At 47.0% G+C, this 11,303-nt stretch overlaps 1 protein-coding gene across 1 annotated transcript in view; it reads right to left on the bottom strand.

The window, feature by feature from the left end:
- Nucleotides 1–2,433: 2,433 nt before the first annotated feature.
- LOC126538380 (pseudouridine-5'-phosphate glycosidase-like) overlaps nt 2,434–11,303 on the bottom strand; it is a 350,937-nt gene continuing 342,067 nt past the window's right edge. The window contains exon 13 of the mRNA XM_072288014.1: nt 2,434–2,505. Coding sequence (XP_072144115.1) covers nt 2,449–2,505 — 57 coding nt within the window. The 3' untranslated portion in view covers nt 2,434–2,448. The remainder of the gene's footprint in view (nt 2,506–11,303) is intronic.

Below are 11,303 nucleotides of genomic sequence, written 5' to 3'. Positions count from 1 at the left end.
TAAGATAAAAAAATGGAGCTGAGCAGGTCATGTAATGCGTAGGTTAGATAACCGGTGGACGATTATAGTTACAGAATGGGTGCCAAGAGAAGGGAAACGCAGTCAAAGACTGCAGAAGACTAGGTGGGGTGATGAAATTAGTAAATTTGCACATGGAAGTTGGAAAGAGTTGGCGCAGGACAGGGGTAATTGGAGATCGCAGGAAGAAGCCTTGGTCTTGCAGCGGACATGAAGATGTGCTGCCGCTGATGATGGTGATGAAGTAGTTAACTGTGCAACAAAATTATCATTTAGTACAGCACTGTAATATAGCCAATCGTAGGCGAGACGTAGCCGCATCAGTCGCTCCGCGTTATTAAAGGAAGGATTCGAGGTCTCATATAACAAGTGTGACAAGCTCGTGTTACCGGAATTTTATTTAAAAGTTGAGGTATTGCAAATTATTTTACTTTACCGCAGCAGCGAGATTCAAGTCTATCAATCTCTCAGTGACCGTCGCAATGGTAGTATACGTTAGGTGAGGTGTGCGCTGTCAGTCACGTTTTACTGCGTGAGTTCCAACTGTGTTTGATCGCTTACTTTATTCGGATAGCAATTACATGGACACTTGGAGAGAATTTTATACGTCGACGTCGCCGTGAGGCACCCCATATATTCAGGTATATGTATGCTACATGCCATGTCACGCTATGTGGCATGCGGTATCTGCAGGTTATATTGCCACACCATTCTATCATTAAGGTTGCTCATACCAGGTGCTAAATACTTGAGAAAATTATTCCTCATAATATAGAGAATGGCAGGCCAAAAACAAATGCCATGAACCAAAACACCGACGGTGCATACCTTTTATCATAAGTATTCTCAGACTATATAATAAATGTGCGATACATTAACGGCGCTGAAACCCAAATATCATGTAATTTTATTGGCAAGGCTGCGCACTACCTCAGGGATCGGCCCAGGATTGAGGTGGGAAGCATAGCCGATACGGAAAAGTGGTGGTGAAGGCGCTAAGAAAGATGTTAGCTTTAAATAATAAACACAAATGAGATTGTCTATCGGCAGGATTGAAAGAGAGGACGCCTTGCACAGCAGCTCCTTTTTACTTCAACAAAAGCAAGAAAAGAAACACAAGAAAGAAAGCTCTGCCGTACAAGCGCCGTCTAAAGAAATTCCATTTGTTATAACCCGACATATATAGCCGGCCACTTGTCTGGTGCGCCTTCGTGTTGACCGTTGGTGTGCGGCAAAATGGCGAGACGCCGACCTCCGTGCCGCCGGAGTCTCCGATCGAAGAGGAGGCGCCGGGGTCAACGGACGCGGCGCGCCGTCAGCCGCACGTGCTTCGCGACGCTCGGCTGCCGCATCGTCGCCCCCAGCGCTCGCGCGCATTCCGGCGACGGAAGTGCTACGAATGCTCGTCACATCAGGAAATGGGCAAAACGCTGCGTCCCTACTTTGGCGTGGCAAAGCGCGCGTGTCCTTTACGGGTCGTCCCAGGCGGGTAGCTCGATCATAAGATATCTTTCATTACCAATATCGTGGCTATCTATTACTTTGCTCAGGGGGATTTCCTCAGACATCCTTATTTTTCGAAAAATCCGGTCTCGTGACGTGTCTTCGTTGTTTGCTCAGGCGCAAGAAACACGATTCTGCAAGAAAATAATTATAAAAATTACTTTATTGCCTAGCGCTTAAGAACATCGCTTACTGAACCAACAAAAATAATCTCCACTATGTAAAAGTGATAACTGGCATATTCACTCATATGAAGTACTTTAGGAGTCCCAAGTTCGGGAAAAATATACGCAACTGAAACTTGTTTTGTGCCAAAACTACTACTGATTTGTTGATTGTAATTATATTACGGCATGTTCTCAAAGCTATATTTTGCACCAAAATACTTTAGGCGTCAATTAACTGTCGAAATGAGTAAGATTACATGCGAAATTTACAAACTTTAGCTGTTCTTCCACTTTTATTTCCAATTTTCACAATGAGGTACTCCTTGTAAGAATATTTCACAATATACACTAGACAGTCCTGCCTATTGAAGTTCGATTTCCGACAATATCTCATTTTTTTTCCTCTTACGCGAGATATGAATTTATAAATTTCGTCCCTGCGCATTGCCCGGCATAGTTCCGCGCTGCTTCTTCACCGCACAGTGGCTGCTTTGCTGAAGACAGTCGACGCGCGCGCTTTGGTAGCGTAGCGTGACATTCCTCAGCGCGTGAGAACTCTAGGTACTCTGTTTCCCAGTCCCATTAACTACTGCGAAATGTCCTGAAGGCGCTAGGAACCGAGAGGTTGGGTGAGAGCAGTCAGAGTTGTCTTCCTTTATCGCACACTGTATTTTCTCGAGCGTTGCACTTCACCTTACTGCTTCGACAACTTGGAAACGCACATCTGAGAGCGCGCGTGCGCGAAGACTAGTACGCGTGGCTATTGGTGCCGAATAGCGGAGTCGAAAGTGGCGCCACCTACGTCTGCCGCGGGCACCTGCAATAGAAAGTTTATTAGAATTTTATTAGAATTTTATTAGAATAGAAAGTTTATTAGAATTTGAGCAGCACTCTTTTTTGTCAGTTAGCCGCATCGAGACATTCCTAACGAACAACAAAAATAAAACAACGCAGTATGACGCACTCGCGGTGTTCGCTGCGAACAATTGGACGACACCTGAGAAGGGCTGCCGATAGACGTCTACTTCAGCTCAATATCGCAATGGCAACTATGTGAAGCATGTTCGTTGATGCAACTTGAGTATCGCGTGTACTTACAGTCAGTGAGAATGAACGAGCACGAGTCGATTCCATGGCGCAAATGTTCGAGCGAAGGATCCAAATAAGAGAGGAGAGACAAGGAGGGAGACAGAGTACGATTTTAGCGCCGCCATAGAGCTCAGCACCCACGCCTGTGAGTTCGAGCGAAATCACAGGCGTGGGCGCTGATCTCAATGGCGGCACTAACATCGTACACTGCGGAGAAGAATGCAAGGTGATCATTTTTAGGTTTTGTGGAAGTCTTGAAAATCACGTGTCACCGATAACTAGTGCTTGAGCTGCATTGTTCAGATAGGCGGACATTACCTGCAGAATAAATTGAAACTAATATTCAACCAATTAACCGCAATTCACTAGTCAACTTCTTAATTATTCACATTAGGTCAGATATAGCAATTTACACTTTGTAGCGGGGGAGAATGACAGGCTTATCCACACGGAGGGAATTTCTAGAATGACAAATGTTTGGAGATATGCGCGTCAAACTCAGCTTAAATATGCGCTGTTGGTCCACTGACTTTTTTAAGAAAACGCTATCTTATGAATTGAATCACAAAGGTAATAGGAACATCCATATCTTTCCTCTTACATTTTGGCAAATAATGTCTTGAAACTGGCGTAATCCTGGAAATTCACTTCAAGTGAGTGCATTCTGCAATTTCACCGGATACTATTCGGAAATTGCAGTATTTGCCTAAAATTAATTGAATAAGAAGTTAATTCGTCCATTTTTGTTAATGAGTTAAATGTGTGCTCTGATTGCGCGTGCTGATGATGCCCGCCTCTTCGAATAATCCAGCTCAAGGACAAAAGCTAGGCAACCGGCCACATACGACTTTTAAAAATACCTTAAATAGTAAAAATGTATAAAGTGTAAATGCAAATTAAAAATTTATAAAGTAAAAACGATGCCTTTGGGAAAACTGGCCTGAAATCAACTTTTCATTTACCAATAAAATTCTAATTTCCCAGTCTCTAGCGAAGTTGGAGTTCGAGCCGGTTAAATAAAAGAGAAAATTTGTCGCACTATAGTGTCGTGTTTCTTGATCAGAGGACACGGTTCTTTAGAAGCAAATAGGAAAGGTATTCTTCCTGCGCTGCACATAATGTAGGTCAATAATGATGATCATGAGGATTACGACACTGATTGAGAAGCTGTATTGAATGTGACATTAGTGGTATTTTAACTCACCCACCGTATTTCAGCCAATTGCCGATATACGTCGTTTCATCACATTTGGTCGCATCCACGCTCTGATGAACTTACCGCCACTGATTCAGTGCTGCCTACTCGGTCATCCGAGATAAGCACTACATTTATAGTAGAGTTTCCCGATCATGCCTTCCTAGATGTTTGTTTTTAAACTTCTCAGATAGGCGTGTTAATAGTAGGGTAAACAAGAAAGCGCAGTTTAGAAGACGTTTCCTCTCCACCTATCTCTCGTGCGCGCGCGAGATCGAGGCACCACGCTCGGCTCACCCTCGCACGCTTTCACTCGCACGCTCGGCATACAGCGCGCGGCCACGCTGTCATAGCACTTGGATTTCATACGGAACATCACGGCGACGCTGACGCCGATAAAGACGGCGGAACTGTGCTTGGAGTGTCCACATAATAGCTGAGGCAATAAAAAGACATGGCGTGATAAAAGTCAACCTTGAGAGATCTCTGCTTCTTCCACATTCTGAGAGGAAAAACAAGAAGTCAACGTAGAGAGAAGCTTTTTAAGTTAATGGAACTGGGCAACACAGTCGAACCCTCGAGTGCTTAGGAAAGTCGAGTTACACTACCAAAGTGTGCCCGCCGACTGTCTAAAGCAAGACAGCCACGGCTCTTTGCGGTGATGTGGTAGGACAGAACTGTGTAGAGCGTTGCACAGGGGCCAAATACAAGAATTCACACTCTTAAAACAGTTGCCGCCTTTGGGGTGCATATTTGTCCAACATCAATTATCGTCATCTGCCTCGCTTGCGTTTGCTTTCTTGAAGATGCTGCTCTCGCTACTTTCCTGTCGAGAATGCTATGTCACGCATATAACGCACATGCCCTTCGTGACTTGGAAGTACCGAGCTCGCAGCGTTAAAGACAGGAAATGCAGGCAAGACAGGTGACCATTATTGTTGTGGGACAAGATAAATACAAAAGGGAGTAGAGAGAGAGAGAGAGAGAAATAGAATACAGAAAAGGCAGGGAAGTTAACCAGACGCACGTCCGGTTTGCTACCCTGCACTATGGGAAGGGGGTATGGGGATGAAAAGAGAGAGAAAGGAGAGAGAGAGCGCACAGTTTCGAGCACAGTGGAAGGTTCGCACCGAGTTTACGCATGCTTCCCAAGACTTGTGGACTTGTGGCATTCCAAGAGCATTTTCGTGGATTTCTGTGCCATCGAAGCGTATGGCCAGAGTACAAGGATCTTCATTACGGAAAATGGTCTAGAGTCCCGCTGGTTCACTGCTGCCTGGAGAACATCGCGCTCGACGTCGTATTGGATGCAGATACATAGGATACGTCGAATGGTTTGTGTGGTTCCGCAAGAGTCGCACATGGGCAAGCTCATTCCAATGTGGAACGAGTAGGCATTCGTAAATGCCACCCAGTGCCAGAGGCGGCACAATACTGTCGCCTCAGAACGGGAAATTTTTGATGGCACTTGTACCTTTAAGGATGGATCCAGCCTATGAAGGTGACACATCGGGAGGTTGGGAGAAGACCAGTATTTGTGTTTCATAGCTTTAGTCACAATATTAAGCTTTCTTGTAGCGTCAATTCTTGATAAGGGGATTCGAAATGGTCGGGCATCCTGATGGGCAAACCGGGCGGCTTGGTCAGTGATGTCATTACCAGCAATGTCGGTATGTCCAGGTAGCTACTCAGATATAATCTCATACCCTGTAGCGATAGCTTGATGGTGACCTTCTCTTATTTCATATGTCAGATGCTCATGAGTCCTATGATATAGGGCAAATTGCAGACTCTGAAGTGCTGCCTTAGAGTCGCAAAAAATGACCCATTTCTTAAGTGTCTCTTGGAAGAGATATTTGACAGCAGCACTCTTGTCATGTGGGACAGCTTGAACTTGTGGATTTCGTAGCCGGAATGACAATGGCACCTGAAGAGCTGGTAGGCGAGACCGAACTATCAGTATAGATCTGTATTCCGTCCCCATATGTCTCATTGATTATTAGCAGCGTCATCTGTCTTAGAACTTTTGTTGGTTGATTGGCCTTCTTCTTTACACCCGGAATACTGAGGTGTACTTGAGGCTGTTGGAGACACCACAAGGGTAATGAAGGCCTTGCTGCTGGTATGTATCCTAATGTAAGACAATCTGTATGGGTGATTACAGCTTCAGAAAACGTTGCACGCAGTCTCTGCGATGGCAAGAACGCCAAGTGATCAGGCACGCGGGAAAGATGACGGATGTGCGTCCTGAGACAATCCACATCAACGCATGTTTGGGTGGAATGATCTTTGGCGAGCACGATTGTTACAGCTGTTGGTGCACAGCGAGGAAGTCCTAAACACGTGCGCAATGCTTGGCACTGTAAGCTCTCCAATGAGCGAATAATTGACTCGCACGTTCTGGACAACACTGGAAGGCTGTAATGTAAATAGCCTAGGAATAGAGCTCTGTACAACGGAAGCATGGAGCGTACAGATGTGACCCATGCTTTCTCGCACATGAATGTCAGTACCTGAGCAATCGACAGCAGTTTTTTTTTTGTTCAGGTAAGCGCAATGAGGGCTCCAGGAAAGGTTTCGACCGATTATTAAACCGAAGAATCGATGGATCTTTCCATAGGTGATATGGTGTCCGTTAATGGAGACTGTGTATGGTGTCATAGGTTTACATGTGAACGCAATCAATGCACATTTCTCGGTCGATACACTCAAGCCTTGTGTTTGAAGGGATGCTGATGTCAAAGTTGCTGCGCACTGGAATCGCGCGCGAACCTGAAGGCGAGTTACCGCTGACGTCCAAAGGCAGATGTCATCTGCCTATATCGAGAGGTAGATTGTTTTAGGTAAAACTTCAGCTAGTCCGATGAGTGTCATATTGAGCAACGTGGGACTCAATACTCCTTCTTGAGGCACGCCGCAGTAAGTGTAATATTCAACTGTAGGGCCATCTTCTGTTTGTACAAAAAACGACCGACGAGTGGTATAGCTGGATAACCAGTGAAGCACAAGGCTGCCAATTCCAATAGTCTCCCGGAGTTGATGACGGCGTCATGTGCAACGTTGCGCGCCTTCCTTATCGAGAAAGAGCGCAACTGATATGCGCTTAAGACTTTTCTCCTGTTGCACAAAAGTTAAATTGTGTCAGGTCCATGAAGCTATCAACTGACGAACGACCCCAACGAAAGCCTGCCATGGAAGCTGTGCAGATGTTGTAACGCTCGAGCTATCATTCTAGACGTGCAAGGACCATCTTTTCCATCACATGGAAAGGGGACTCGGGCGCTTCTCAAGTGAATTGATTTTCATTTTTTTATTTTTTGCACGAGCATTCCCGCATTGTGATGATGCAAATAATTTTCAACTTCAACTTCAACTTTTCCGATGCAGCTGGCCAGAGCGATAGGGCGATATCCCGCGAAATCCAACAGAGATTTTGGCGGCTTTAGCAAAGTTACCAGCCGACTTAACTTCCATTGCTGGGCAACTGTACCTCTATTCCATGCGTTCTTGAAAATGCTCAGAAGCGCTCTTCTTGCCTCTTGTCCAAGGTGTCCCAGGGCAGCATAGGTGACGCCGTCAGGGCCTGGAGAGGATGATCGTTTCGAAATAGCCAGGGCAGCTTCGAGTTCGCCCATGGTAAAGGACACGTCCATTTCTGATACCCGAGTGGCAGAGAGGTCACTCACAACAATGTTGGGGTTGACAGACTCGCCAGTGGCTCTCGCACAGAATTCCTTCGCCACACCAAGCTCAGTTTGGCCAAGATGGAAGGCCAAAGCTGCTAATGGATGTCGTTGTTGCGGGGATGAACGAAGACCACGGACTCTCTTCCAGATATGTGAAAGCGGCTTTCAAGGGTCCAGTAACTCACAGAATCTCTTCCATCGCTCCCTCTCTAGTTTGTCTATGTGACACTTAATTTTCTTCTGAATGCGTCGTGCGGCTCTGAGATCACAAACTCATTTAGTGCGTCTGTATCGTCGCTCTGCGCGCCGCTGAATCGCACGAAGTCTCTCAAGTTCTATGTCGAAATCCGTATGGTTTGACGACATTGATAATAAACACTTGGCGGCTTTCATTGCTTCGGCGATGGTGTCGTCGGCATCGCCGGTGGAATCTGCCCGACACGCTTCTTCCATAAACGACGTGAACATAGTCTAGTCAGTGCTCTTCGAGACACGATGAGAGAAAGACCGAGTGAGTCCATTAATCTTTAGGTAGGTCGGAATGTGATCACTCCCGTGAGTCTAGATGTCACAAAACCATTTAACATGTGACGTGAAGCTCCGGGACACTAAGGTCTGGTCGAGTCGGCTGCTATACGCCGGACATCGCAGATACGTCGGGCTACCATCGCTCATGACGCGGAGGTCACAATCAGAGGCAAACGACACAACATTCCTTCCCCTTGAGTTGATTTAGGTGCTTCCCCAAAGCAAGTGATGCGCATTGAAGTCCCCAGTGATGACCCAGCGACCATCAGTTTCCTGTAATATATATTTCACTCTTTCGCAGTCAAGTGGCCTTGATGGGGAGATGTAAGAACCAATAGGAGTGAAATACACTTTGTTCTTTCTGATGTGGAGGCATACGTATTGGTTGTAGTCGTGAGGCTGAACCGTATGCGAAACATAGGCCAAGTCTGTGCGGGTGTAAATGAGAGCGTTGCTTCGTTCCTCGCATGTGGAATAAGCAAAACCTTCGTAACGAGCTAATCTGTGCGGAGTTGATACGTTCGGTTCGCAAATAACAATATAGGAAAGCGGTTCTTTAAGACAAATTGGCGCAAATAAGAGATGCGGGACTTCAATCCTCTGGAATTCCATTGAAAAATCGTCGCACTTCTAACTTCAGTGCGAAAAGAAAGGTTTGGGTGAGCCATATTTCTAGTATTAGGCTTGCAAGTACTGGATTCAGTACGACCAGTACTTATAGTGCGCTTTGAGCTGTCGGTGTCTGCAGCTTGTTCAGTAGCATGTGAATCGTATTCATTAGTGATCGCACCATTATAACTACTTGCCGATCCTGTTCAGTCAATTCACCGACAGGAGATGCTCGAGGTAGATCGCTTCCGTCGGCGTGCAGTGAATCTGCAGGCGGTTGCCGCGTAGGCAACGCAGGCCAGGCGTTGCCACATTCTTCTCAGTCCCTTTGTCCATTGCAGCCCTTTCTGATGTGCGTGGCCTGGGTTGCAGTGGTGGGCGTGATAGTGGACGTGGCACCCGCGTCACCGACGCAGCTTTCCCTGAAGAACGTCGGCGACGGGAGCGTCGCTTCCTGATTTTAGCGGCGGCTTCTCGATGAGAGGACGATCTCTTGCCAGTTCTTTTAAGATAGCAATTTGTTTCTTAATTTTTGGGCAGTCCTTTGATTAAGCCTCATGATATCCGTGGCAGTTTGGACATTTAATGACAGTGGCCGCACATTTATCCGCGGGGTGTGGCACAGCGCAGCGGGGGCACACTGTTTCGTTCTCACAGACGCTGCTCACGTGTCCTAGGTTCATGCAGTTTTGGCACTGCAGAGGCTTCGGAATGAAATGCCGCACAGGAGGACGAAAGTGGCCTACCTGAACATGCGACGGCAGGCAGTTGCCCTTGAACACTATCTTCACGCAACGCGAGTTGCCCAGGCGCAAGACATCAATAGTGACGTCATGATCAATCGCTGCTTTAATCAGAATCGGCAAGTCGTTGCTGAGGATGGCCAAGTCTGCGTCGTATATGACACCGGTGATGACATCAGAGCCCAGCGGGATGTGATTGCGCACCTGCATACCATCAAGATCTCTTACCTTGCTAGGGCGCTAAGAGCAACCCGCATGGAGAACATCAACCGCCAGTACATTTTTTCAGGTGTTCACTCTAATGTCCGTGATTTCGTTGCGCATCACAGTCTCCAGCTGAATCGATACAGATTGTCTATTAGGCCGCTTCACTTTACCTTACCGTTGGGTATCACAGGTAGTAACAAGATGGTGTTGGTGTCGGGGCTCCGCGCGGGCCCAACAGCTTGTGTACTGGAGGACGATGAGGTCCTGGTGTTCCGTCTCTTCGCCTTGCGGCTCTGCACAAGTTCCTAGTCGTCGTCATCAGAAGGGTCCTCACTGCTGAGCGAGTAGACATGGGCGCCCTCGCTGTCGCTGTCAGCCTGTAGCCCGATCCGTTTGCTGGAGGCGGCCGTCGCTGACGCCACCGGTTCCGGCAGACGCCCTGGACGGTCCGCGTCCATCGCCGCTCAACTAGGTGCGACGAGTGTTATATGCACTAGAGATTTCGCAGAAATAGCCAGACATACAAAAACAACACTCCGCCAAGAGACACTTCGTCGTCGTGCACCCACAAAAGGGAGTAAATAAAAAAAAAGAGTAATGTTTTTAAAAACCGTAACGATCCAGCGAGCCAGCGATTCCACCTATAGTATAGCCCACCGTACCATGAATCAGAAAAAAGAAATTTGAGCTGTCGTGTGCTGCTTTTACACATGTATTTCTGCTACTTTCGCACAAGAGTACACCGACCACGTGACGAATCAGCAACTCTAGTGTTTGTCCAGAGCCATCACTCTCCCAGCGAGAGCTACCACCATCACTTTCAAGAGGTGCCACCCAACCACATCGACGGCTGCGAAATTGCAATACTTCGCGTGATATTTCACCTCGTCAGCCAGGAACAATCTCTAAGGTGATCAATATTCAGTAACTCCAAGGCAGTTCTGCAGTCTTGGCTACCAGCCCTGCGACGCGAAGCTCACGAACAAACTGGTATTAGAGATTGGAGAAGTCATTTATACCTTGGCCGAGAAAACACACCACGTGACATTTCGGTTGCGTCCAAGGCACTCCGACGTTATAAATAACCAACACACCGCTAACGCTGCTCTGTCCTCTCTTCGAGGCCGCAATTAGGAGTCGATACCAATGTCAAGCACAGATGCCGCTAGAAAACTTCGAGTGCTCACACGAGGTATCGCTTTTTTTATGTGGAACACTACAAGCTTTCAAGACAACAGGATGCACCTCCTGGACTCTCCTCTCTTCGCATCCGAGCGGAACTTTGCTGGTGCGAGGCAACTCTGCTTTGTCGGCGACGGCTAGGAGTGGCTTTTTACTAAATTTTTTTCTTTTTTTTTGCTTTTCGAATCGGATGGGCCGACAATGCATTGTGTGATGAATGTGGGACAAACGTTAGCAGAGACAGTCACTCGCAATCGCAATAGCGCTTTGAACAAAAACACTTATCAGAGGAAATCATATTAGAATACTGACCTCACAGGACATCGTAGCTCAGGGCGACGAGGGCACTGTTGCAGCTTTCAATTTGTGAGCCGAT

The sequence above is a fragment of the Dermacentor andersoni genome, chromosome 4 (genome assembly GCF_023375885.2).
Source record: "Dermacentor andersoni chromosome 4, qqDerAnde1_hic_scaffold, whole genome shotgun sequence".
Lineage (NCBI taxonomy): Eukaryota > Metazoa > Arthropoda > Arachnida > Ixodida > Ixodidae > Dermacentor > Dermacentor andersoni.
Note: the sequence above shows the minus strand (reverse complement) of the source record. Positions and strands in the feature narration are given on the sequence as shown.